Source organism: Tachypleus tridentatus, chromosome 7 (genome assembly GCF_004210375.1).
Source record: "Tachypleus tridentatus isolate NWPU-2018 chromosome 7, ASM421037v1, whole genome shotgun sequence".
Lineage (NCBI taxonomy): Eukaryota > Metazoa > Arthropoda > Merostomata > Xiphosura > Limulidae > Tachypleus > Tachypleus tridentatus.
Window position 1 is genome coordinate 3,021,433 of NC_134831.1, and position 25,901 is coordinate 3,047,333.

Here is a 25,901-nt window from a genome sequence, read left to right on the forward strand (position 1 = left end):
TATCTACGAGGATACTGATTAAGTATCTTCATCAGAAAAAGTCAGCTTGCAAGGGAATGAAGCTAGACAAGAAAAGTCAGCGTTAGCTGAAGCGAGGTATGACAATATCAACTCAGATTTACATTGTTCGTCGTGGACCTGGACAATTGTCAATAATCCAGTTCTAGACCGGATATAAGAATCAGTATTGTTTGTTTGTTGTTGTTTTAATTTCACGCAAAGCCACACGAGGGCTATCTGCATTAGCCGTCCCTAATTTAGTAGTGTAAGACTAGAGGGAATGCAGTTAGTCATCACCACCCACCGCTAACTTCAGGCTACTCTTTTACCAACGAATAATGGAATTGACCGTACCTTTATAATGCTCTCAAGGCTTAAATGGCGAGCAAGTTTAGTTTGACGGAGATTCGAACCCGCGACCTTCAGATTTCAAGCCATGCCGGGTCTGTATATGTAAAACAAACTATATAACCATAGTTTTAGACTTGGACGATGTGATATTAATAAATGTGTTGTTTTGATTTTGGCAAGTTATATATTTGTTTTCAACGTATAAAAACAAATAAATAGATTATCAGTAAATTAAAATTAACAATTTATTTTTACGACCTCCAGTGGTAACTCATCGAACTTTGATGTGGGGAAAAAACACACGACGCACTCTAATATTAAGAATCTGTGTAAAATATGTTTTAAAATGTTGATGTCTTTGAATAATTTCAAACATCCATGGGAGATAATATGCCTGTTGACTTGTTACCTTTTGACGTGTTGCATTTTTGTACGTGTGTGTGTGTTATATTTAAAATTCTACTTTCTATGACCCTAGTAAAAGGCAGGCTTAAATTGTGTTCAGACCTTTTATTTTTGATAAAACTGGATAATAAAACACAATATGGCTGAAACGCATTAAAAGTGCTAAGGCTACAAACTTAACAATGCTTATAGTGCTTTGACTAGGGTTAACATGTAGGAATTAGAAAAGTAATTTAATTATTAACTGCTGTAAATGAAGAAGAGCGAGGATAAAACCTGGTATTGGCTTTAGAAACGAAAAATAAGCTAATAAACTATACCCAAGGAAACCGCCAGTTGGCTATGTTATCATACCAGTTTGGAACTAACAAGGAACTAAAAGTCTAAATAAATTTTATTAAATATTCTTATTATCAGGATTAACTAAATAATTTTAATTCGTGTTTTAGAAAATCCACTTTCGATATATAGGCTATAAAACATTTATGGGTGAAGCAGAAAATATATGTATTATTTTAATTTGCTGTGTGAAATAATGATATAGTCTGACAAGTTAGCATCCTGTGAAACCAGGTGTATATATAAATCACCAGTCAGAACCTTTTTTACATGAACAAACGCATCTTTGCGATACATTTAATGACTTTTGCACCTGCCGTTTACTTGTTCAAAAGATTTCCAACTCGTAATGAGCATTTGATAAGTGACATGATGTATAGCTAATTCTCGAGAGAAGGAACATTCATGTAACGAGAATGATGCGCTTCTAAGGGTTTTTATCCTGGCTACATTCGCTCTCTTGATGCCGACTTTATCTGCACAAAGACCTGTCACGAACACGTCTTCCATTGAGACATAGCGAGTAGTTTGAACAACGCCGTACAACCGACGAGCAGTCTCAACTGGCATGAAATACATTGGACCCGAAGCATATTCAGGATAGCGTCGGTAAGGAAATTCCTTTACCGACACAAACCATTTATTATTTCTTTTCCGTACCGGTCTTGATTTTCTGTAAATTAGTCCATGAATTTTGAGCGAGTGAGTGGAATGGGTAGAACGGAATGTTTTGACAAGCTTCCGAAGATTTAAAAATATGTCATCATCTGTTTTTACCAAAACGTTGACATTGTCGCAAAATTCTGTCACCCACCGTAGCATCAGAACTGATTTCAAAGTCAAGTTTTTATACGAATCAATAAAGTTTCCTTGAATTATATCTGAATACTTGACGCTCTCTCTGTGTATTAACTTTTCAGTTTTATTATCGGTTGACACGCCGACTAAGAAAACCACACGCATTGAACTGAAGTTTCCGTGAGCCGTTGCCTGCGACGTCCAAGTTCTTCTAGCTGCTTCTCTCAGTAAAAAGTTTGATATAGCACTGCACACAACTATTATGGCTTTCTCCTGGTTCCCATAGATACCGTCACACAGTTTGGGTTGGTTTATGATAAACTGGAACTGCTGCACTCTAAGATAGGGGATTTTATTCATATGTTTTAGGAAGGGTAGTGACGGTTCGATATTGAGAAACGATTTAAATTCTTGGCTGGATAAATTTTGACTGTTTCTTTGAGCCAAGCTCGTAACCTTAGGCTTAGGTGTAATGTAAATTACACTAAAAAGAGATCCGTAGGCTGATAGATAAGTCAAAATCACGGCGGTACTACCCAGTAGAAAGTATTTTCTTAACGTAGCCAACGAATATTGGTTCACCTAAAATAAACAAACAAAATTTGTTAGTATAATATTCATAAATACGTATGAAAATACATCACACGGAACACTATATGTATAAAAGTTTCGAATGTTGATTTCAAATGCATCGGAAACAATTTTCGAGATGAAAAAAATGTTCTTTCAAAGGAATCGGCTCATTCCGTTCGCATCCTGGAAATAAAAACTAAACCATCACGATAAAAAAGCTATGCAAAATTACCTGGAAGCTTTACTTTTGAGTTATAAAAAAGTCCCCGCTTTGTTATAATACACAGTTACAATAGTAGCAGTTTGATAAGGCCGATTTTCTGACCTAACGTATGGTTTAACTAAGAATGAAAATGGACATAACAAGTTTGAACAATGAAATCAAAATTTAAGAATAGGTTTTTTTCTTTCTCTTTTTAATTCAGGAAATCCCCATATTCAATATGAAAAGTGGCATAACATATTACTAGTAAAATATCCCCACGGTGAATCAGCGGTAAACAAAATCCAGTAAAATATCCCTCGAGAACCAAGTGATGAAGTAGTGACAGCTGAGGGTAAAGTAAATTGTCTTTTCAGTTTTAAGAAGGTACCTCTGATGAACAGAGGTTGTGATTGAAAACCACGCATACTGGAAAGATGATTTGTAATATAAATATTGTCAGACTTTAAACCTGAACAGGACCTTGTGAAAAGCAAAGAAGCCATTGCTTACCTTGAATATTTTTCAGTAAAAGTTAACATATCATACCCTATGATAGAAGTTAGTTTACATATTAAAGCAACTTGAAATCAGTTTGAAAACGCGATTGTGTTACTACAGTTGAAACATGAACATGCTTGAATAATTCAAAATCGTGATAAATAATATTGCAGGAGAGCGCGCTGCACTGGTTACCTGAGTTTCCCACACTGATATATTTAAACAACTCTGCTACTGGTTTAGACTCCCGACGTTTCGAGCTTATAGACCTTTTGAAGAACGTTACTACTAGTTGCCTTGATCCGAACTTATGACATACTTATGACTCTTTAGATTAGTGTTAGTTCTGGTTACCTCAGATTCAAATTTAACAATTCTTCACACTAACGTTAGTACTGATGTCAGATGTAAAAGACTGTTTAGGGTGTGTAGTATTAATTAATTTATTTTATGAGTAAATATGTCATGGTAGTTTAGTTTTGTTGTTTTTTTTGTAATAAGAGAATTAAAAGCAGACGATTGTTGGAAGTTGTGTTTGTAAGTTATTGATGTCGAGGTTATCGAACGTCGTGTGCAATCCATTAATGTTGAGGATACGGAAAAGTTTAGAAGGTTTAACACTCCTACGAAATGTGGGACCTAATAGGCCCCAGAGCAACTTGAAAGGTTATTAATATTAGGCTAATAATTTTGTATTTAAATGAAATTGCCATTTCATTTAATGAAATGAAATCAAGTTGCTCTGGAGCCTATTAGGCCCCACTTTTCGTAGGAGTGTTAAGTGATAGATGTATAAAGAGCGACAAGCAGACGTAAAAACAAAACGGGAAGAGAACGAGTTTCAGTCAAAGGTTAGAGAATGTAAAGTTAACTCTTGTAGGAGTGAAGATCCTAAAGGTTGACATATTGAAGTGATATTAATAGTTTTCTGACATTTTAACATAATAATTTTCTCATCAAAGGGTGTTCTAAGGTAATTTAACGTGTCTGTATGGACTTTGACAAAATGCATAGGTTATTTGGAAATAGGCCTATATGCGAAAAACAGACGTTTATTGGAACTAGACCTAAATACGAATATGTAGGCGAGTATCAGAAGTTCAGGACACAAATGCGGTAACTTACAATCCAGCGTTAAGTGAATTATACACTGATAGTGTTTTAGAATAAAAATAGAGAAAGATAGTTGGCTTGTCAACAGAATTCTAAAGCAGTTGAATTGGCTTAAATGGACATTTGACAACAACAAGGGAATTGTATAGTATTTAAGATACAATAATGGTATAAATATTGTAAATAATTTTTTGTTTGTATTCTTTTTAATACATTATTTCAAAACAAGAGAGTGTGTGTTGTTTATTTACGTCGAATTTATCGTTAGAAAGTCTTAGACATCTATTGTAAAGTAATTAGCCCAGCACACCCGTACATATATTTCAACTTACTATATTCTATAACAAAAGTAAGTTCCAAGATAATTGGTTGTATGAATTCGTATTTAACCACCCTTCAGTCATCTCAAAGTTAAGACAAATATTGGTATTGGTTGCCTGGGTTTCGAACTTCAGAACTTTCGGAACAAGACCACGACACCTTCTCTAAGGGAACGGTCCGCCCGGGTTACACTCAGGAGGGGGATGTCATCGGGAGAGTTAAAATATCAGTACAAGTTTTCAAACCAAATGAAGAATCCGCCAAATTAAGAAAATAAAAATGTTCAAACTATTACAGAAACTTAATATTAATTTCCGCTATAAAATAAATTTGTAATTTTATTGGTAATACAAAATTTACAAACGAAATGTTAAATATTTGATAAAAATTACATATAAAGGTGAACGTTTTTTGACGTTTTAGTCATCAGTTTGTTGAACATAGCCAGCTGGCTGTAACTGACATTCCAAGTCTTGTTCACTTAACCCTGTGACTACGCATGCATGAGGTATGCTTCATTAAATAATTATGATAAAGCATTATGTGCTGGTGTTTATGACAGTATCATGGTACTTATACCAGTGTCCAGTAATTCTTGACAACGTAGTATCATAGTGATGTTTAGCTGTTTATAAATGTGTCGTCATGCTAAAGAAACTCATGTTTATGAATGGCGGTCCCTGTGACTATTGGTGATTAGTAGAAAGTCACACTTTACACTAAACTTTAGACTTAACTTTTTTCCTACAACCATGACTACTGAGGTAACGATGATGTGTATGACACGAGTTTCTATAACATGACGACGCCTTTATAAACACCAGCACTTAATGCTTTATCATAATTATTTAATGAAACATACCTCATGCATGCGGAGTCACAGGGTCAAGTGAACAAGACTTGAATGTCAATTACAGCCTAGTAACTGTACTAGTGCTTATTGGCTCAGTAAAGCCAATATTAGTTTCAGCAGTTTTACAATGTCCAGTATAGTATCACTGTATGTTTAACATATTGTTAATGCTTACTGTTTAATAAATAATGATATAGATTATATTTATATCATTATACCATGCTATATTGAATTAGTGTTAATGCAATAGCATTGATAATCAATTGTTTCTGCTTGTCTGAGTTGACAATCTGATAGCTCAATGGGTATCTGATTTGAAGATTTTCTTTTGTAATCCTTTTTTATTTCTTTATCCACTGGATATCCTGTTAATTTTATTTTTTTTTTTCAGTGGTCTAGTTATTTGTGTGTAATACTCATATTTTTCTACTTTTTTTAGGAGTCGTGTTTGTACTTAACCCCTCTCCTTCCAAAAAATAAAGATATTAATAATAATAATCACAGATAATTTGTTCAGTTAATGTATTTCAAGTCATAATAGTACATGCTGTTGAGCATGGTTGTGCTTTATACCTTTTGATTTTGAAATTTTGCAAAAAACATTCTATATGAAGCGAAATCGAACCCAGTGAATTCCGACAAAGAAAAATGAAGATACGACAAGAGAACAGGCGACTCAGACAATGTCTGGATCAGTTTTGAAGTGTGTGACGCTTTTAACGTCAAGTGCTAAAGGAGAAAGTTCTGAAGATATTCTGGAGAATTTGAAGGGCAAATACAAGAAGTATCTTCACAGGAGGATTTTCACTGTTTCTGTGTCTGTTGCTTCATGTGAAAGAAGTTGTTGTTTTTTTCAAGTTGAAATTGTTTGAACATTTCTTTCGCTCGACCATAAGTCAGACAAGACTGACAAATCTGGCTTTACTTTAAATTGAACATGAATATTCAAAGAAAGTGAATTTTGATGAGGTTATTGATAAATTTGCAAAAATTAAGGCTCGAAAGCAGAGACTGTGAATTCTCTTTATTTATCTTTGAAGATCAGGCTTAGCGCTTAGACAAAATTTCCTGTTTTTTGTATAAAATAAAATAGGACAGGCATGGCTGGGTGGGTTAAGGCATTCGACTCGTAATATGAGGATCGCGGGTTCAAATCCCCGTCGCACCAAACATGCTCGCCCTTTCAGCCGTGGAGGCGTTATAATGTGACGATCAATCCCACTATTCGTTCATGAAAGAGTAGCCCAAGAGTTGGCGGTGGGTGGTGATTACTAGCTGCCTCCCTCTAGTCTTACACTGCTGAATTAGGGACGGCTAGCGCAGATAGCCCTCGTGTAGCTTTGCGCGAAATTCAAAAAACAAACAAACAAACAATAAAATGCGTTATTTTCTGTTCACTGAATTTTTAATATCTTGCATTTTTCTTATTTCCAATTTGCTTTTACAGCATTGTACTGTTTAAAAAAAGCTACTTGCAAACATAACATATTTTTGTGTGTGTTTACATTTTTAAATTACTTGTGGGTGTGGGTGTTAAAAGAAGGATCTGTTCCGGGTGCCAATTACTTTAGGAACGCTGCTGTTTCTTTGCTTTTCTTACCAGCTGTTTGTTTATAATTTTGTGTGATTATCCCAGACTTATAGTTAAAATCACTAAGATATACATGTAAATCTTGTATGGAAAATGTTGTATAAGCTGTAAAGACAATTTGAAGAACCGAAATCTTTTCTCAAAACAACAGTTAGTTTCTTTAGCAATGGTTTAGGTGTTTCTTGAACATTGATTTAAGTGTTAATTGATCAATAAATATATATATTTTTGTCATTTCACTTCAGCTTATGGACGAGTGGCGGGTCTTCAGAGTCGAAAACGATAATAAAGAAGGAATGAACCATCAACGTAAGCGATGTGTAAAAGTTTGAAGTTAAACACAGAGAGAGTGCTTTGGTGTCACGACTGAAAATTAGAAAAATGCTAGACGGTGACTACAGTATGTCGAGATAGATAAGTGACGCGTTTTAAGAGAAATTTATTTTGGTAATATATGTTGGCTGATTTTTGTCTCACCTTTTATGTACGGTTTGAAGTATTTTTAATGAATTCTAGACGTATTAAGTCACTCGATAAATAGAAGAGAATAAATGAGATATAGGGAAATAGTCATGATTGAGATTGTCCAGCGTAAGTGAGATGATATACCAGGTTTAAAATACGATCAATAGGTGTTATCGTCGTACGGTATTGAAACCCGGTTTCTAGCGTTGTAAGTCTATATACATACCGCTGCTCCACTAGGAGGGCGTGCAGAGGACGACTACAAATACGAAAAATTCATATTTTTATGAATACGAAAACGAATACAGAAAAAATGTTAAATATTTAAATACGAATACATAGGATTGTATTATAGAATACTTTATCAGGGAATATGCAGTAATGGTAAGATAGCAGACGATATGATTTCAATATTTTTATTTTACGAGACAAACTTTTTGAAAATGAAAACCAGTAAAATTTGAACAAATATTAACATTTCAATATTTTTACTTTTCAAAAAGCAGTAACAGAAATTTAGAACGACAATATATTTTTAAACGAGACTTATAGGTAATATAACTGCCAGTGAGGCAGCAGCGACTAGATTTGGGGTTTTTGCCCCGATGCTAAATATATACTGAAACAGTCATGTAGTAGTTGGCTAGTATATATATGATAGAAAAGGTTTTGTTTCGCGGATCTTTCAGTAATCTAGAACAATGTTTCCCAGCTTGGGTGGTACCGCCCCTTATTGGTCGCTTTTAAAATTCAGAGGGGCAGTAAACTTTAAGGGAGCAGCATGTGGACGGACAGAAATTTTGAGGGTTTAAACCATAAGAAATATGTTTTTTAACACGTTTGAGCAAACAAAAGTTACTGTGTGGGTGTGTTTGTGGCAAGCGACACCCACCTTAATGTTTCTCGTCTATTCATTCAGCGTATCTCTTTTGGCATTATTTTCGGTATTTTTCTTTAAAAGTTTACAAGAAGGGGGCCGAACCATTAGAAAATTCCACAACAACTAAAGAAACGCCAAAAACAACCACATAATCTAATGAACAAAAAACTGAAACTACACTGATTGAAGTTCTAGAAACCATAATTACAGAATTTGTGGCAGAATTCTCAAAACCAACAAATGCATATAAATATTAATAAACATAATAACACAAAAGATACAGACATATCTCCCACAAATTATACTATCAGTTGAAGGCTAAGTAGCAAAATAAATTCACTGTGATATGTCAACGTCAGGGTGCACTTGTTTCCAAGAAACACGAGACTGAAGATACAACCAAAAGCTTTAAACCAGATATATTTGTAATTAGTTAAAATTATTTATATGTCACACCGATTTAAAATAAAAGGTTACCCAATTATTAGAAGAGATCGAACAAATAAAAGTAACCTCAACAGTCCGTACTTCTGTTATATAAATCGGAACTGTTTGCACCTCTTTAACAACTTCCACAAATTATTGTTTCAGGTCATTCCATAAGTAATGTCCGAAAATTTAATATAGAAAGTGCATCATCGTTTCTTTCTTTGTAGAAGGCTTTAATGACTAAAATATATGGTAGGACGTGTATAAAAATGTTCAGACAAAGGAAAAATACTAACCCAACTCCACTTTTTCAGATCATTAATCAAATAAACCCTTATGGAGATGGATGTGTCTGAGGAGCACATTAGGCGTGTAATGCTTTATGAGTTTAAAAAAGGCAATAGCGCAGCAGAAACTACACGAAACATTCAAAGTGTTTATAATGTGGAGTCTCTCAATGAAAGAAAATGTCGAAGGTGGTTTCAGAAGTTCAGATCAGGTGACTACAGCTTAAGTGATGCGCCACGTTCAGGTCATCCTGTTGAGTTTAACGATGACATGCTGCTAGCTCCACTTGGTGAAGATTGTGCTGTAACAGTTGAAGAACTAGCACAGAAGCTTAATTCAACCCATTCAGTAGTTCACCTTCATCTGCAACAACTTGGAAAGATGTCAAAACTTGGAAAATAGGTCCTCCATGATTTAACAGAAGCCAACCTTAGAGCAAGAGTGGACATTTGCACTTCTCTGCACTCTCATGAACGTAATTCACCTTTTTTAAACAGACTACTAATGACTGGAGATGAAAATGGATATTTTATAAAAATGTTAACAGACAATGGCTCAGTGCAGGTAAACTGGCTAAAACACAGCCCAAAAGGGACCTCCATGCCAGGAAAGTCTTGTTAAGCGTTTGGTGAGATATTGTTGGTGTGATCCATTTTGAGTTGCTGCCACTCAATGTAACGATTACATCAGACTTCTATTGTCAACAGTTGGAGTGCTTGAATGGTGCACTGAAAGAAAAGAGGCCTGCTTTGATGAATTGTAAAGGTGTTGTGTTACACCAGGATAACGTACGGTCCCATACAGCAAGAATCACATCTGCAAAGATTGAAGAGCTAGACTGGGAAAAACTTCCACATCCTCCTTATTCTCCAGATCCTGCTCCATCTGATTATCATCTATTCCGAAGTTTGCAGAACTATCTTGGTGGAAAAGAGCTTGGAACGCATGAAGATGTTAAAACTACCCTCTCTACATTCTTTCCCTCCAAACCACAAGAATTTTATAGAAGTGGCATTTAGGAGCTTATTAATCGTTGGTAGGAAGTAATTAATAATAATGGAACATACATTATTGATTAAATAACATTAGAAGTGTTCGAAATCTTTTACCTTTCTCCGAACCTAAAATCGGGCATTACTTAAGGGATCACGTGATATTTTTACAGATTTACAAACCGAAAGTGCAATAAATATAATGGTAGCAGGTATATATTGCTCACCGAATAAAATATAGATACAAACTTATTAAGTTATATAAGTAATCATAACCATAATATTATAATAACTGGTGAGATTTAAAGTAAGCATTATTATTTAATTGTAAATCAACAAATGCGAATGGCGGAATTTTATATAATTAGCTATAAGACACCAACACTGTATTACTTAATGATGACATTGTACTAATGATATGCTGGATCTATGCCTGTGTTCCGTGATGACAAGAAACCCTCTTGAAGTAAAAACGTATTCACAGGATGGCTGGTGTGGGTATTAGCACTTTTATTAAAATAAAGTACAGAACAACGTTTTGACCTTCTTAGGTCATCTTCAGGTTAACAAAACCTTCTTTAATTAAAGTGCTAATACCCATACCAACCGTATTGAGATACATATGCCTATGTTCGTATCACGTGAGTCAAAACGTAAGACAAGATATTGACTGTGATCGTTTATCTGTTTAGCATATATTCTGTTTCACTCAACTTTAAATAAATCAATAGAAACCGAAAATATTCGACTATAATAAAGCTAACTGAATCAAATATCAATCAATCCTAGACAAAATTCTACCGAAAGAAAACGTGAATAACGCCAAGGGCACATTCGAAATAGATGTTTATTATCATACAATCACTGAATGCTTAAAACCCGTAGCAAAGCAAATTATTCTAAAACTTCACCAATAACAATACAAACATGGCAACTTCACGCAGAACTAATAGAAATAATAAAAGACAGAAGGAAGATAAGAAGACAGTTCATATAGAGCAGAGATATCGCACTGAAAATACAAATAACATTAAGAAACCAAGTCCGTCGACTAAAACAAGACAGCTAGGACAATTTTTGTTCACAACTAAATGACAAAACTGACTCAAAATAATTCTGATTATGTTGAAATGATTCACTAACACAGGTAACCCAAACATTAATTATCCATCTTCAAAAACAAAATAGTACATACAAACACTTAAAAGACAAAATTATTTAAAGAAAGCCTTTAAACATGTTTAAAAAACAGTAAGACCCAGATATGAATACACACTTTTCAATAGTCAATGACATCGTAACACTAAACAAAACCTTTACACACTAAAATCTCCTGTTAACACACAAAATATAACAATAAATATCGACGAAATAGAAAAATCAATCACTCATCAGTTCACAGAAACAATGGCCCGGCATGGCCTAGCGCGTAAGGCGTGCGACTCGCAATCCGAGGGTCGCGAGTTCGCGCCCGCGTCGTGCTAAACATGCTCGCCCTCCCAGCCGTGGGGGTGTATAATGTGACGGTCAATCCCACTATTCGTTGGTAAAAGAGTAGCCCAAGAGTTGGCGGTGGGTGGTGATGACTAGCTGCCTTCCCTCTAGTCTTACACTGCTAAATTAGGGACGGCTAGCACAGATAGCCCTCGAGTAGCTTTGTGCGAAATTCCCAAACAAAACACAGAAACAAAAGTAGAACTAGTTATAAAAGATACAAAAACAAAGTACCAAAAGAAGATAGCATACAATACATCTGCCTGAAAAAAAGCACTTGGAGACTGTATGAACACTTGACAACACTCTTTAACCTATTACTAAATTCTGGATACATCCTGGTTTTTTGGAAGCAAGCAATTGTTTTTTTTTTTGTTCCATAAAGAAGGAAAGCCAGCAAATAAACTAAACAACTACCACCCGACCAGCTGTATAGAGAAAATGTTTTGAAAGAATAACAAACAACAGAGTGAATAGACACTCAAGTTTCTCAGAAATAGCTTCAAACTTACCAGAAATTTAAAATGGATTTAGAAAATATAAAAAGATTATTTGGTCAGACTAAAAGAAACAATTGTAGATAGTTTCAACAAAAACGATTACACTGTCACCTGCTTTCTCGATATCGAGACAACTTTCGACATTGTGTGGTCTTAGGTTTTGCATAACAGAAATGGAACTATCGCGGGGAATTATTTGGTGGCTATCCAACTCCCTGGAAAATAGAAGTTGTAAAATAAGTGTTAGGGGAACCTTTTCTGAGTCATTTACCCCAAAGGAGAGGTGGTTAGCCCTATTCTATTCATAATGTATATCAGCAATTTGCCCTTAAAAGACCCAGAATTTGAGTATGCATCACAATTCGCGGATAATGTTGAGGTCTAGAAAAGTGCCCCCGCTCCATCCACATATTGAACAATTATGAATATCGCATAAAAATAAATGTTCACCAAAACCTATTTTTAACCTTCACAAAATAAAACATAAAAAAACAAATTATAGATAAATGGAACACTTTCCCAGACTGCAACCTTGGCAATTTTTTTTACGATTAACCTTCGACCCAGAGCAAACGTGGGTAAACCACACAAATAGTATAGAAACAAAAATTTGGAAACACACAAATTATGGAAGAAGCCTAACTGGCAAAAGACTAAGGAACCTCACTAGACAATATCATAAAAATATACAAAACATATACGTCTCATCATCAAACATCTATGCCCCACATTGATAAATACAGCACCTAAACATAAATAAACTGTAATCAACACACAACTGTCTAATTACTACAGCATTAAAAGTTCCCCGTAGAATATCATCAACATTTATGTACAATTAAGCAAACATACAAACCATTACTGCTGAATTCTTGCATAATTTTCTAAATTACTTTGAGAAAACTAACAAAAGAACGACATGCTTTGTGAACTTAATTGCTACTATATACATGATGGAAATAAGCCTAAGTTCCTCTCACCTTTTAACATATGTTATAGAAATTTTATAAGGCAACTTAATACTAGACCGTAAAACCTACACAAGTTGCCCTGAGCAAGTGCTGTTTACTCATGTCGTATCATCATAAATATTCACATGAAAAAAAAACATTTCTGACAGGACGAAGAGGTCTTAATGAACGTGGTCTACAAAAAGACCAAAATATCTTTAAAGAAGAAGGTTACTCAGAAGGCGATACATGGATACAGCAGATCCAATTATTAAAAACAAATTAACTTTATAAAAAATAAAATTAGAAATGAAATCAAACAATTAAAACAAGGTAGCTGGTACAGTTACTGTTCCAACCTTATGAATATACTGACTCTAAGAAAATTTGGACACATTTAAAGAGATTCACAAACAATCAAAACATTCACAAATATCGGACATTACACTATAGTGATAAAACAGTTTACAAAAATAAACAGAAAGCAGAAGCTTCTAAAGACCAATTGAACAAAACTTTTTAAACACATCAAGAACAAGACATGAATAACTATTTCTACAATAAAGTAAGTGAACATGTACATGTAAATCAAGACATATATACACCAAAATCTCCACCCACTACAACAATCCTCCAAAATAATAATCACGACCCACCACAAAAAATCATAAACATAACAACTAAACCCATGGTTATACTATTTATAAAAAATCAAGGCACCAGGAAAAGATCAAATACAAACAATACTGTTTACGAAAGGTATTATAAATTGTTTGATCACTGAACAGCTTTATTTAATCTGTCCTTAAATTCGTAATAGATTCATGACCTTAGAATGCATTTATGTTCTTGAAGGAAGGAAAATCAGTGAATAAGCCGGAAAATTACAGACTGATAAGTTTAACCAGTTGTCTAGGCAAAATTTTAGAGAGAATAATTAGCAATAGGATCTCAAATTTTCTTAATATCACATCAAAATTACTTGAAGTTCAAAATGGTTTCACAAAATGTCAGTAAACAAATGATAATTTATTGATTTTAGTTAGTTAGGCTTACTGAAAATTGTAATAGATAGCTTTAACCAAAAGAAATTCACTGTCGCTTATATCGAGAAAGCATTTAACACTGTATGGTAAAATGGTTTAAGATTCAAATTGAAAGAAAAGGAATTAATAACAGGAGTTATTCGCTAGTTATCTAACTTTCTTAATAATTTAAAATGTAGAGTAAGTGTTGAGGGTATCTGCTTGGAGTATTTTATTCCAGAAGCGGGTTTTTCTCAGGGAGAGGTAGTTAACCCTGTTCTGTACATCACGTATGTGAGTGATATGCCATTAAATGATATTAATTGTAGTTCAGTTTTACAGTTTACTGATGATGTGGCCATATGGAAGAGCTCAAACATACCCTTAATAGCATCAAACAATTTACAAACAATTTTAAATCAAGTAATTGAGTGCTGTCAGAAATATAGAATCGAAAGTAATATACCGAAAACAAAATTAATTTAATTCGAAAAAACACTTAAAGTACGTAGAAATCCTTCTAAATTATATCCGAACGGAGCTCTTCTTGATAACAGTTCATCAGCAAGATTTTTAACCCTAAAGTATGATTCAAAATTAACTTGGAGAAAATGTATATTAGAAATTACAAAAAAAACTGTGGCAACGAGCAAACTATCTGAAAAGGCTAACAGACAATAAAAACATTATTAAAATTTATAAACAATTTAACAAAATATGCATGCCTATTATAGTTAAATGTAGCAAAAACAAATCTTAAGGAATTATAAATAATTCAAAATTCAATACTCACAACAACTTTCAGAGTACCAAAAACCACGAACTTGACATATTTACATTATTATATAAATCTAACCCCACTAACTGATAGATTAATAGTTCCGCTAATTTAATGGAAATTTATACAAAAAACGATTTGTCAACAGAAATAGACCGCTATATCATACATGATATTGATAAGGCTAAGTGCCTCTTATTATTATATTTCTATGTTAAAAATAAGATCACTTGCACTAGAAATACAAAATATTTTACTGAGAATTAGATATCATTGTAGTATATAAAAAGGTTTTTTTTATGTATAAACACGCAGTGGTGAATATCTCTTGTGAAAAAGGATAATTTGATTTCCGAACTGTTTGTGATCTAACACAACCAAAAGAGGCGAAATACTACGGTGCGAAATACTTGTGAGTATATGTGACAGAATAAAGTGGATAATTTAAGATGACAAACAATGCTATTAGCATTATGTTTAAGGAAATGGTCCTGAAAAGGCGAAGAAGTTGAATCAGTGTTTTGTGTTAGAATATTTTCAGCATCTTTTGATAGTTCCTAAATCACTAATTCAGGTGAGAAAGAAGTGGAAAATGTATCAGGCCTTCCCAAGTCCTGAACGACCTAAAAACCCGACAATGAACGTGAGTGACAAGAAGGCACAAGCACTCATTGTTTGTTGAAGGAGGTGCTGTGGTTAAAAAAGGTTGGAAAACACTGGTGTAGAGAGTTGACTTCTTCATGAATGCAAGGGCCCTCGAGGTAGGCATTGACATCTGTATCCTCTGAAGGTGAGATGGTTGGTTTCTTGGAGGCAACAAAGAAACTAATGAGCTTACTTTTTGAGGGGGAGATTTAGTTTTGTTATGGTTCCGTGGTTGTAACATTTATTTGTTGAGGAAACTTTCTAGACTTCTTGATGCAGGAACATTCGATTGAGTTCATAGAACATGGGTCTAGTGAAACAGTAGTGAAGTTTAAATCTGGGATCCAATGCTACAGTCAACCAAAAGAAACTCATGCTGAGCTAACAGTGTGTGAACAGGTTTTTTTTTTCTGCAGAGACAAGATTAAAATTACATCTGGATTAAATGCTGTAAGTTTCAATCATCAGCCCATAAGCACATGGCATATATAACTGGAGGTAACAGTGTTTTGACCCTTGGTGAAATCTATCGCCTCTTCAAAGGGTTTCAGTACTGTCATCACTAAATGTACAATCACAGATAAATCACGAAGAGTAATTTTCGACATACTAGTATCTAAATTATCTAATCTCTTCTGGAGAATCTTCAAAAAAGACAATCACTTTAATTTCTGAGTTCCATCGTGTTGGTGTTACCAACTGAACTCTGGCTTCTCCCTCAAATAGGTCAGTTGCTGGCGTTGATTTTCGAATGTAGGACACATTGGCTGATACTTTGGAAATTACTTTCAGCAGTGGTCTGGCTTCTTTCATACCATCCGTGACCACAAACTGTAGCGTGTAGATAAAACAGAGGTCATGTTAAGAAATAAATTTGTATAAATTGTCTACTGATTTAGATTTATTCAAAAGTTCGTTTTCTGAATCACTACCTGTAGATGAGTTATCAGCATTTGTTACAGTAGATAGTGTTTACGGTTCAAACCCAGACAGGCAGAAAGCCTTGATCATGTTGTACGGGTTATTAGGTATTACATATGTCACCTTATTGTTGATGTGAAAGAGATATTATTATTTGATCATACTGAGCTGCAGTATTACCAGAAACACCAACATGCTAACAGGACTGTTTGCATTTTTTAATTCAAGTATAAAATTTACAGTGACTCCAAGAAAGTTGTGCATTTGTTTGCTGCTCCAAATATCTGTAGTAACAGTGATGTTGGGTACAAGTTACAGTAGAAAGATGGCATTTGGAGAAAATGCGACTGTGAAGAGTATAGTGAGAATCCATGGCTGCCATTAAATCTTGAAAATCTTTTGATTCCACTACTGAGGAGGGTTGTAGTACCAGTAATAAAATTGAAAAGTGTGCTAGTGATGTGTTTATGACCAGGATTTGTTTATTTATATTTAGTTGATTGTGAACAACAAGCTGCTATTTCAGGATGCTGCACCTGGGCGAAATTAATAGAGTCAGCTTTAGACATGTGTAGCTCTGCCTCATATATATGCTAGAAATAAGAAAACGATATTTCAGTTATATGTATTGAATATTGTTTATAATAAAAGCATAATAATAAATAACAATATGAATATAGCTCAAAACATGATAAATTTAGTTTAATTGTATGATGCAGTTTACAATAATAAATTATAATAGGTAAACGTTTTAGTTATATAATATAGTTTATAGCAAAAATAATAAAACTATATAAAACTAAATAAACGAAAATAATACAAAATATAGTTTAATACGTATGAGAAATTTAGTTTACCTATATTATGTATAATTTACCAAGAATATATTAACAAAAGTAATAAAAAGGTCTGTCTTCAGATGTATCAGCAGGTTAGAAGTAGTTTTATATTCGAAGTAGAAATAATAACATTCGCAATATTTACACTTTGCCTTTATGTGACCAGATCTAGTGGTAGGAAGTATGAAGTGTCTGCGTACCACTGAATGCAGTTTAGTAATATCGAATTCTTTCAAGTGACTTGACTGGATTAATAACCATATAATATAATAATTGTTAAGGTAGTTGGAGAGTATTAATATGATTTATAATGCTGTTGATGTAATAATATGATTAGATGGATACAAAAGTCACGTTTACTCGTACAATATTAAGTACGAATACTCCCAAAGCTGTATTCAAATACATTGGAATACGAATACCGAATAAGAAAACCCCTTGTCTGACTGAGGGTGCGATGTTTGCGACAACACACATCCGAAAGTGAATTGACAGCAGACTGTAAAACCTTATTCGGAGTAGACATGGTCTGACAGTGGGCAACCAAAGTAGTATCATTGACAAACTGGTACAACTGAACAGGAAACTTAGATCGAGGCACATCTGCAGCATAGGGAATGTAAAAGAGAGATAAAAACATAGATCCTTGAGGAACTCTGGTGTTAATGGTTTAGGTGTTTCATTAACACAGTGTAAGTGTTATATTGACAATGGTGTAAATGTTGTTTTAACAGTGGTTTAGGTGTTTAATTAACAATAGTATAAGTGTTGTTTTAACAATGGTGTAAATGTTATTTTAACTGGTTTAGATGTTTCATTAACAATAGTATAAGTGTTGTTTTAACAATGGTTTGCATGTTTCTTTAACAATGGTATAAGTGTTGTTTTAACAATGGTATGCATGTTTCATTAACAATAGTGTAAATGTTGTTTTAACAGTGGTTTAGATGTTTCATTAACAACAGTACAAGTGTTGTTTTAACAATGGTTCACATGTTTTTAACAATGGTGCAAATGTTGTTTTAACAGTGGTTTAGATGTTTAATTAACAATAGAATAAGTGTTGTTTTAACAATGGTGTAAATGTTGTTTTAATTGGTTTAGATGTTTTATTAACAGTAGTATAAGTGTTGTTTTAACAATGGTTCACATGTTTCTCTAACAATGGCGTAAATGTTATTTTAACAGTGGCTGGCGTGTTTCTTTAACAATAATATAAGTGTAATTTTAACAATGGTTTGCGTGTTTCTTTAGCAATAATATAAGTGTTTTTAACAATGATTTACATGCTTCTTTAACAATGGTGCAAATGCTATTTTGACCGTGGTTTAGATGTTTAATCAACAATAGTATAAGTGTTGTTTTAACAGTGGTTTAGGTTTTCTTTAACAGTAGTGTAAGTGTTGCCTTAAGAATGTTTTAAATGGTTTTTTTAATAACTTAGGCTATTATATGGCTTCAGTAATATAGTTAGCAGATTAATGATTGTTAAGAACACAGTTCAATACAAAATAATGATACAAAAATTTTACAGAATATTTGTTCATCTTTTGTTTCAAACACATAAAAATCAAACGTCTTTGTGATACACGTAATTACATACACATATTGTAGTTTATGTAAAATCTTATGTGCTACTGCAGATAAAAGGAGGAGCAATCATCAGTGTTTGTCTCGTAAATTTGGATTGAAAAAGTTAGAACTTTCAAACAAACAAACACCTGGCTTACGTATTGAAGATAATTAAGTAATTTTTACAAGATTAACAAAAAATGTATGGGACGTATTCTAACAAGAAGAAAACTTTAATAAATATATATTCTACGTTTATTACATACAACACTATCTATAAATTAACGTTCTCCAATAGCACAGCGGTATGTCTGCACACTTACAATACTACAAATCCGGTTTGAATACCATAGCCGTGACGGATAGAGTATATATAACCATTGGTGTAGTCTTGTGCTTGACTACATATAAACAAACGTGTTAGTTTTCACGACTTAAAATTGACGATGAATTTTTATGTACTTCAATAATTTTATGTTTAAATGTAGAAATATTTACGAAGAATAAAACTTTCGTATTTCTTAACTTACTCACAAAATATGTGCATAAACGTAGACAAAAACACTTCGTTACGGATGTGTGTTGGACAGTTATTTCAACTTACTCTGAAGTAATGTCGCTTCATAATACGACGCTTATCCTGCAACTTAACAATATGAAAATCCAGAAGTTCGCGCACTTGTTTATGTAGCGACGTTCTATTTTTGGACCGACTGTTATGCACCTTCTTACCTCAGCTAGAGTGTTGTATTTTAATGTTGCTATGACAATTATAATAACACACGTCTATGTGTGCAAGTTGTATTGTTGTGTATTACTGCACTACAAGTCAGCCAATCAGATCAACTTTTAAGATTTGAATAACACAGACGTAATTGAAAAACTGTTAAACTGTTACCATAGCAGTAGTTGTAAACACAAACATGTTTGCACGTTTATACACACGCTATAAAGTCAATATATTTCTGTATTGCCAAACTCTTCCAGAATCCCATTACATAAAGACTAGGAAAGCTAACCCGTTATCAGTATTAGTTGATTACAAACGTCCGATTTCTAGGAGCATTTCAACAATAAACTCACATGAGGGCATTCTTGGTGGAATAATAACTTTAGAAGATTCCAAGAGTTTTGTAGAAGAGATTCCATTTTATAATAACCTGTCGCTAGCGCTTGTTTTAATGCTATACACTGTAGTGTCAAGAATATGCCATAAAGAAATATACACGTATATTCTGATAGGATTTATAGCCCTGCTGATCACTGCACCGTTTTGATGTATACAATAAACCGGTTTGAGGAAAGCAATAAATTGCCAAAACTCGCAGCACTTGATAAATAATAACTTCAGATCAAAGTAAGTTGTTTACTTAGAGCGAAACTAGATATCAATCTGCCCATCAGTAGGGCTTATTAAATATGCTTTTCTCACGTTTATACTTATAAATATCCATTTACTTTTTATAATAAAGCTATATTTGCTGTATCCATTGCGGGGAATCGAGCCTCAGATTTTAGCGTTGTGAGTTCATGAACTTACTGCTGTCCCACCGGAGACATAAATATTTGTTGAATTAGTGGGATACTTTAGCTGTTGCCGTAATTCCAATAAGATCACACGAGGTGATAATCAGTGATGTCGAGAAAACCCACTTGTAGAGAAATATATATGCAAAAACGGCTCGTTTGGGTTGAGAAAATATTTTACGTAGAAGAGTGAACAACGTTTCGACCTTCTTCGGTCAACGTCAGGTTCACAAAGAAGGTCGAAACTTGTTCGCTCTTCTACGTAAAATATTTTCTCAACCCAAACGAGCCGTTTTTGCATATAAATATCACACGAGGTTCGGCTAGCTTAGGAAATTTAGGTTAGTCCGAAATCGAAGTCAGTAACAGAAGAGTATTTTCATAATACAAGTATAATAGTAAACAATAAATAAAAATAAAAATTAATTACTTTTGTAATTACTGTTGTAACTATTATTGTTAACTAAATGCATAAACAACAAAACAGTGTAGTATAACTTATTTAGGGAACCCACGAATACCAGTTCTTTTCTTAAACCATCTTAAAATATTTCTGTAGAAATATGAATCATACTCTTGCTAACAAGTCACTTAAACCAAAAAACTAGAGGTACGGCATAGCCAGGCACTTAGAGATACTAGTAAATTCGAATCCCCCGTCCCACTCAAACATGCTCACCCTTTCAGTCGTGAGGACGTTATGTGTGGCGGTTAGCCCGACTATTCGTTGGGAAAATAGTAGTCCAAGAGTTGACAGTAGGTAATGATTGGCAATAAGGCCAGCTTATAAAAATATATATGTACATCAATCCACGTTATTGTACAAACATTTATAACAGAAATATATACCCATATACATTTTTCTGTGTGTTTAATTCGGAATTTGCACACAAGAGCTACATGCGCAGAGTCGACCATAATCGTGAATTGAAAAACTAGAGGAAGGGAAGTAGTTAATAATACCTGCCGTCAACACTTAGACTACGGCTGTTTTATCAAATGTTGAGCTTTGACCATCATTGTTATAGCGCAGACGCGGCTTCAGGAAGGTGGTGGTGGGGGGTTTCTTTAATCGATCGCGAACCATAAACACTCGGATTTCAAAGTCCGGGCACATCTACGTCTATGGTTTGGCTTGTTTTGAATTTTGCGCAAAACTACACGAGGGCTATCTGTGCTACCCGTCCGTAATTTAGCAGTGTAAGGCTAGAGGGAAAGTAGCTAGTCATTACTACCCACAGCCAACTCTTGGGCTACCTTTTTATCAACGAATAGAGGGATTTACCGTCACATTATAACGCACCCACGGCTGAAAGGACGAACATGTTTGGTGTAACGGGGATTCGAACCCGTAACCCTCAGATTACGAGTCGAACGCATTAATCCACCTGGCCATGCAGGACCATTGACGTGTATGTCGGCCCAGTCTACTTTTTAATAATGATTACCTTTGTTTGTTTGTTGTTTTTTTTAATTTCACACAAAGCTACTCGAGTGTTATCTGTGCTAGCCGTCCGTAATTTAGCAGTGTAAGGCTAGAGGGAAGGCAGCTAGTCATTACTACCCACAGCCAACTCTGGGGCTATTCTTTTATCAACGAATAGTGGGATTGGCCGTAACATTATAACGCATTCACGGCTGAAAGGGCGAACATGTTTGGTGCGACGCGGATTCGAACCCGTGAGCCTCAAATTACGAGTCGCACGCCTTAACACGCTTGGCCATGCTGGGACGTAGAATGATTACCATTGATATTATTACAACGTGTATCAATAAATATATACACAACAAAAAACAACAAGAACAAAACATATTTATTTTTCTTATCGGTGTTGTGGGATGTATAAAACTGAAAATTCACAGCCTTTCAAGACAATGTCCATGATCGTTCAATAAAAATACTCGAGGTTATTGACCATCATGTTGAACATTTACTCGGAAGAGATGAATAGCAAATAGCTTTTATTGACTTTCCTAACAAAAATTTTAAATATTCGAATAAGAGAAAGTTTATTCGATTATTTTATAAAAACAATTAACCAGACACTTTCTGTTCCATTTATTTTATAAAATGCAACTAAATAGGTTATTTCCAATCAATATATTTTTATTAAAAATAGTTAACCAGTATATTTTTAATCAATATATTTATACTTAAAAACAATTGAACAAATCAGTTTATTGTAAAAAATATAATTAAACAGATTATTTCTCGTCATTATCTTTCACAAAAACTAAAATAAATCAGATTGCTTTTAATCATTTTTTTATTAAAACAAAAAAAAAATACTTAGACGATTAAATAGACTTTAGTAAGTTTTCCTACAAAGTTACACAAGGGCCGTCTACGTTAACCTACCATATTTTGAAACTGTTAAGACTAGAAGAAGGAAGAAAACTATTTGAAAACAGCTACTTGACAGCACCAATTCTAGTGCTTTTCTAGTCGAATAATGGGATTTGAGTATTAGTGTTACACTTATAATGCACCCACAGCCACAAATTGTGGAGCGCAATATTGTGACAAGTGGACACATAGCATGGGCCCTCGAATTCACAATCGGACATATTAATCATAATCCACGCCCGGCCCTTTGTGAAAAGAAAAGATAAAAAGAACGAAGTTGATAAGTATTTTATTTAATTTTCCTGACACGTTGATATTTAGTAAACGTAAATGTACCAAATACTTTCCACACTTGTTGAATATGTCGTAAGGAGACATGTTATTAAGTGAGGTAATATCTTGGTACAGTGATCACGATGAAATAAGTTTGTCTGGCTCCTAGTTTTCAACTGAACAATACCTCTGTCTTTTGCTAAGTGGAAGTGTGAGAGTAACACAGATATTCGTATTTTGAGTCATCTGATGTTTATTTTCATGAAATTACATTAAATCCTAATAAAACACTTTATATATTAAAGTTGCATATCTAGTCATATTCATTTGTACAGACATAGGAGCTTGTTTTCTGAAATGTTGTATAGCTAAGCAACTATTAATCTCAACAGACATAGATGGGTGTACAAAAAGTGCCTCACCTGAAAATGTTGTTAATTTGTTATATACTCTTCAAAAAAAGAAACGCAAAAGGCAAAATATGAGACAAATTGTTAACAAGTTTATTCCGGGTAGTTCTGTATAACATGTGTGAAACTTTGCACATTCACTGCTGAACATCCCAAGTCTGCAAAAGCGAAGTCCACGCTCACTAGGGGAAGTTTAACGTCACTCAACGTCAATAACGAGTATGCCCCCTGTGAGCATCAATAACTGCTTGGCATCTCCTGCCAATGGAAGCGATGAGACGATGAATCACATCCTGTGGAATGGCTGTCCACTTAGCCTGCAAAGCTGCTGCAAGCTGAGATAGAGTCTGCGGTTGAGGTTGTCGCCGTCGCAGACGTCGGTCCAACTCGTCCCAAAGATGTTTGATGGGGTTTAAATCCGGTGATTTGGAGGGCCAGGGAAGAACGTTGATGTTGTGGTGTCTCAGGAAGACAGTGGTGAGTCGGGCTGTGTGAGGACGGGCGTTGTCATGTTGAAAAACGTCGTTGACGTTCACCATGATGGGTTGCACATGGGACCTAAGAATCTCGTCGACGTATCGTTGAGTCGTAAGATACCCTCGAATGTGCAAAAGGTCTGTTCTGGCATTGTAGGCGATGGAAGCCCACATCATGACGTTGCCACCACCATATCTGTCAACATCCTGCACACAATTTGCTGCAAAACGTTCACCTCGGCGAGGGTAAACACGGGTCCTTCCATCCTGCCTACGAAGCATAAAACATAATTCATCGCTGAACCAAACATGCCTCCATCGTCGATGAGGCCATACCCGATGTGCCCGAGTCCACTGCAGCCGTGCTTGACAATGTTGCTGGGTGAGGATGACGCCTCTGACTGGACGTCGAGGTCGGATTCCTGCATCTCGTAGACGGTTGCGTACGGTCTGATCGGAAATCCTACGCAGCCCTGGTATGGTTGAGGCAGTAGATGTCGCAGTGGTGGTCCTATCCCGAAGGTGACGTAACCGGATGTAGCGATCTTGTGCGGGCGTGGTCACACGAGGTCTGCCAGATCGTGGACGGTCACGAGTTGATCCATGTTGTTGGTGACGATTCCATAGCCTTGTGATGATGCTTGGGTGGATATTCACAGCTTTGGCAACATCTGATCGAGATTCGCCTGCTTCCAAGCGACCAATGGCGTTGTTGCGTTGTGCTTCAGTCAGTCTTGGCGTAACTGTATTGCGTGTCGGTGGCTTAACACTGAGCTATGGAAACCGAGAACCCGTCACTTTTATAGGGATTTTGCACGTGTTGCACTTGCTGGACATGCAGATCTCTCAAACAAATTTATTGGACACGCATGCGTTTTGGCGAAAAATCCGATGTTTTCCTCCGTTTTCAAAGTGCACAACTTTTATTGTCATTTTGGTTTGACAATCAGTGCCTTAACACGTGTAACATCACATACTCTAAGCTTGTAACGTTATTACATATATTTCTCTTTAAAATAAAAAAAAATATCCCTTTTGCGTTTCTTGTTTTGAAGAGTATATTTTTTATTATATAACAGAAAAATATATAAAACTACACATTTTTAGAAAACATTCAACGAGATATGTTCAAATATGATCACAAATACTAATTTTAACACTAGTTTTCACAAACCTGAATTTTTCATGATTTTAGTTACATTTTCTCATAAAAAGCTGTGCACCTGCTATAGGTTCTTAGATCTTTTTATTTCAGTTAGCTTAAAAAATGATTTAACAAGTTTCTTTGCAACAATCGAACGTAAAAATGAAACTCAAAATAACACAAACCAGTTTCACAAGCTAATATTTGTTTAGCATTCACTTGGATTTCAGTACTGCTTCACACGCTTTCAGTGAGTTTGTTCAGATATTCCCGAATAATTGACTGACATCCTTCTTGGAATACATCAAAAAGTTCATCTTCTGTGTTTGACTTTGTTAATCGGTTTAACTCAGCCCATAATTTTTGAATCGGATTGATGTCAGGTGATTGATCTGGCTATTCAGTAACATCAGTTCTCTTATTTCTAAGATATCTTTTAACGACTGAATAATTACAAATGAACTTGTCTGATCATTTTGTAGACTAACTGGAATAAAAATATCTAAGAAACTACAGCAAGTGCACAACATTTTTTGTGAAAAAATGTAACTAAAATCATGAAAAGTACAGTTTTTATGAAAGCCAGTGTTTAAATTAGGATTAGATCATATTTGAACAGATCTCTTCGAGTGCGTTCTAAAACATGTAGTTTTCTGCTACGTAATAAAAGATATAACAACACTTTCTAGGGGATCACTTTTTTCGTCCACCTACTGTAAGTCTCGATGTTCTCAATGTCACATATGTAACCAAGTAATTGCCTGTAAAAACATAGTGAACGTTGTATATCCAGTCAACTAATTATCTGTATGCAGGCTTACCAGCTGATTTTCTGAACGTCATATAGCTAGGCAACTGTTCATCTGTAAAAGCATTGTCCTGAATGTAGTATAGTTATT

At 34.6% G+C, this 25,901-nt stretch overlaps 1 protein-coding gene and 1 pseudogene across 3 annotated transcripts in view; one reads left to right on the plus strand and one right to left on the minus strand.

The window, feature by feature from the left end:
* The window catches only part of LOC143255008 (histone-lysine N-methyltransferase SETMAR pseudogene), a 73,122-nt pseudogene that overhangs the window by 13,735 nt on the left and 33,486 nt on the right, over window positions 1-25,901 (plus strand). The window contains exons 2-3 of one of the 2 annotated variants that reach the window (XR_013030407.1): window positions 7,293-7,438; window positions 9,136-9,657. The product of XR_013030407.1 is annotated as a histone-lysine N-methyltransferase SETMAR pseudogene, transcript variant X1 (transcript). Of the gene's footprint in view, window positions 1-7,292; window positions 7,439-9,135; window positions 9,658-25,901 lie in introns of those variants that run through there. The other variant, XR_013030408.1, reaches the window with a different exon arrangement.
* Window positions 857-19,554, minus strand: LOC143255006 (beta-1,3-galactosyltransferase 5-like). The gene is made up of 2 exons (XM_076509994.1): window positions 19,430-19,554; window positions 857-2,475 (listed from the first exon to the last, which is right to left on the minus strand). The coding sequence occupies exons 1-2, from the start codon at window positions 19,448-19,450 to the stop codon at window positions 1,393-1,395; spliced, it is 1,104 nt and encodes a 367-aa protein (XP_076366109.1). The 5' UTR covers window positions 19,451-19,554; the 3' UTR covers window positions 857-1,392.

What these genes read in the sequence shown, in the direction of transcription:
- LOC143255006 (XM_076509994.1), bottom strand. Translation starts at nt 19,450, where the DNA reads ATGAAGCGACATTACTTCAGA. An exon ending in TGAAGCGACATTACTTCAGA is followed by an intron (nt 2,476 to 19,429) that starts GTAAGTTGAAAT and finishes TGTTTATTTTAG; the next exon opens with GTGAACCAATATTCGTTGGC.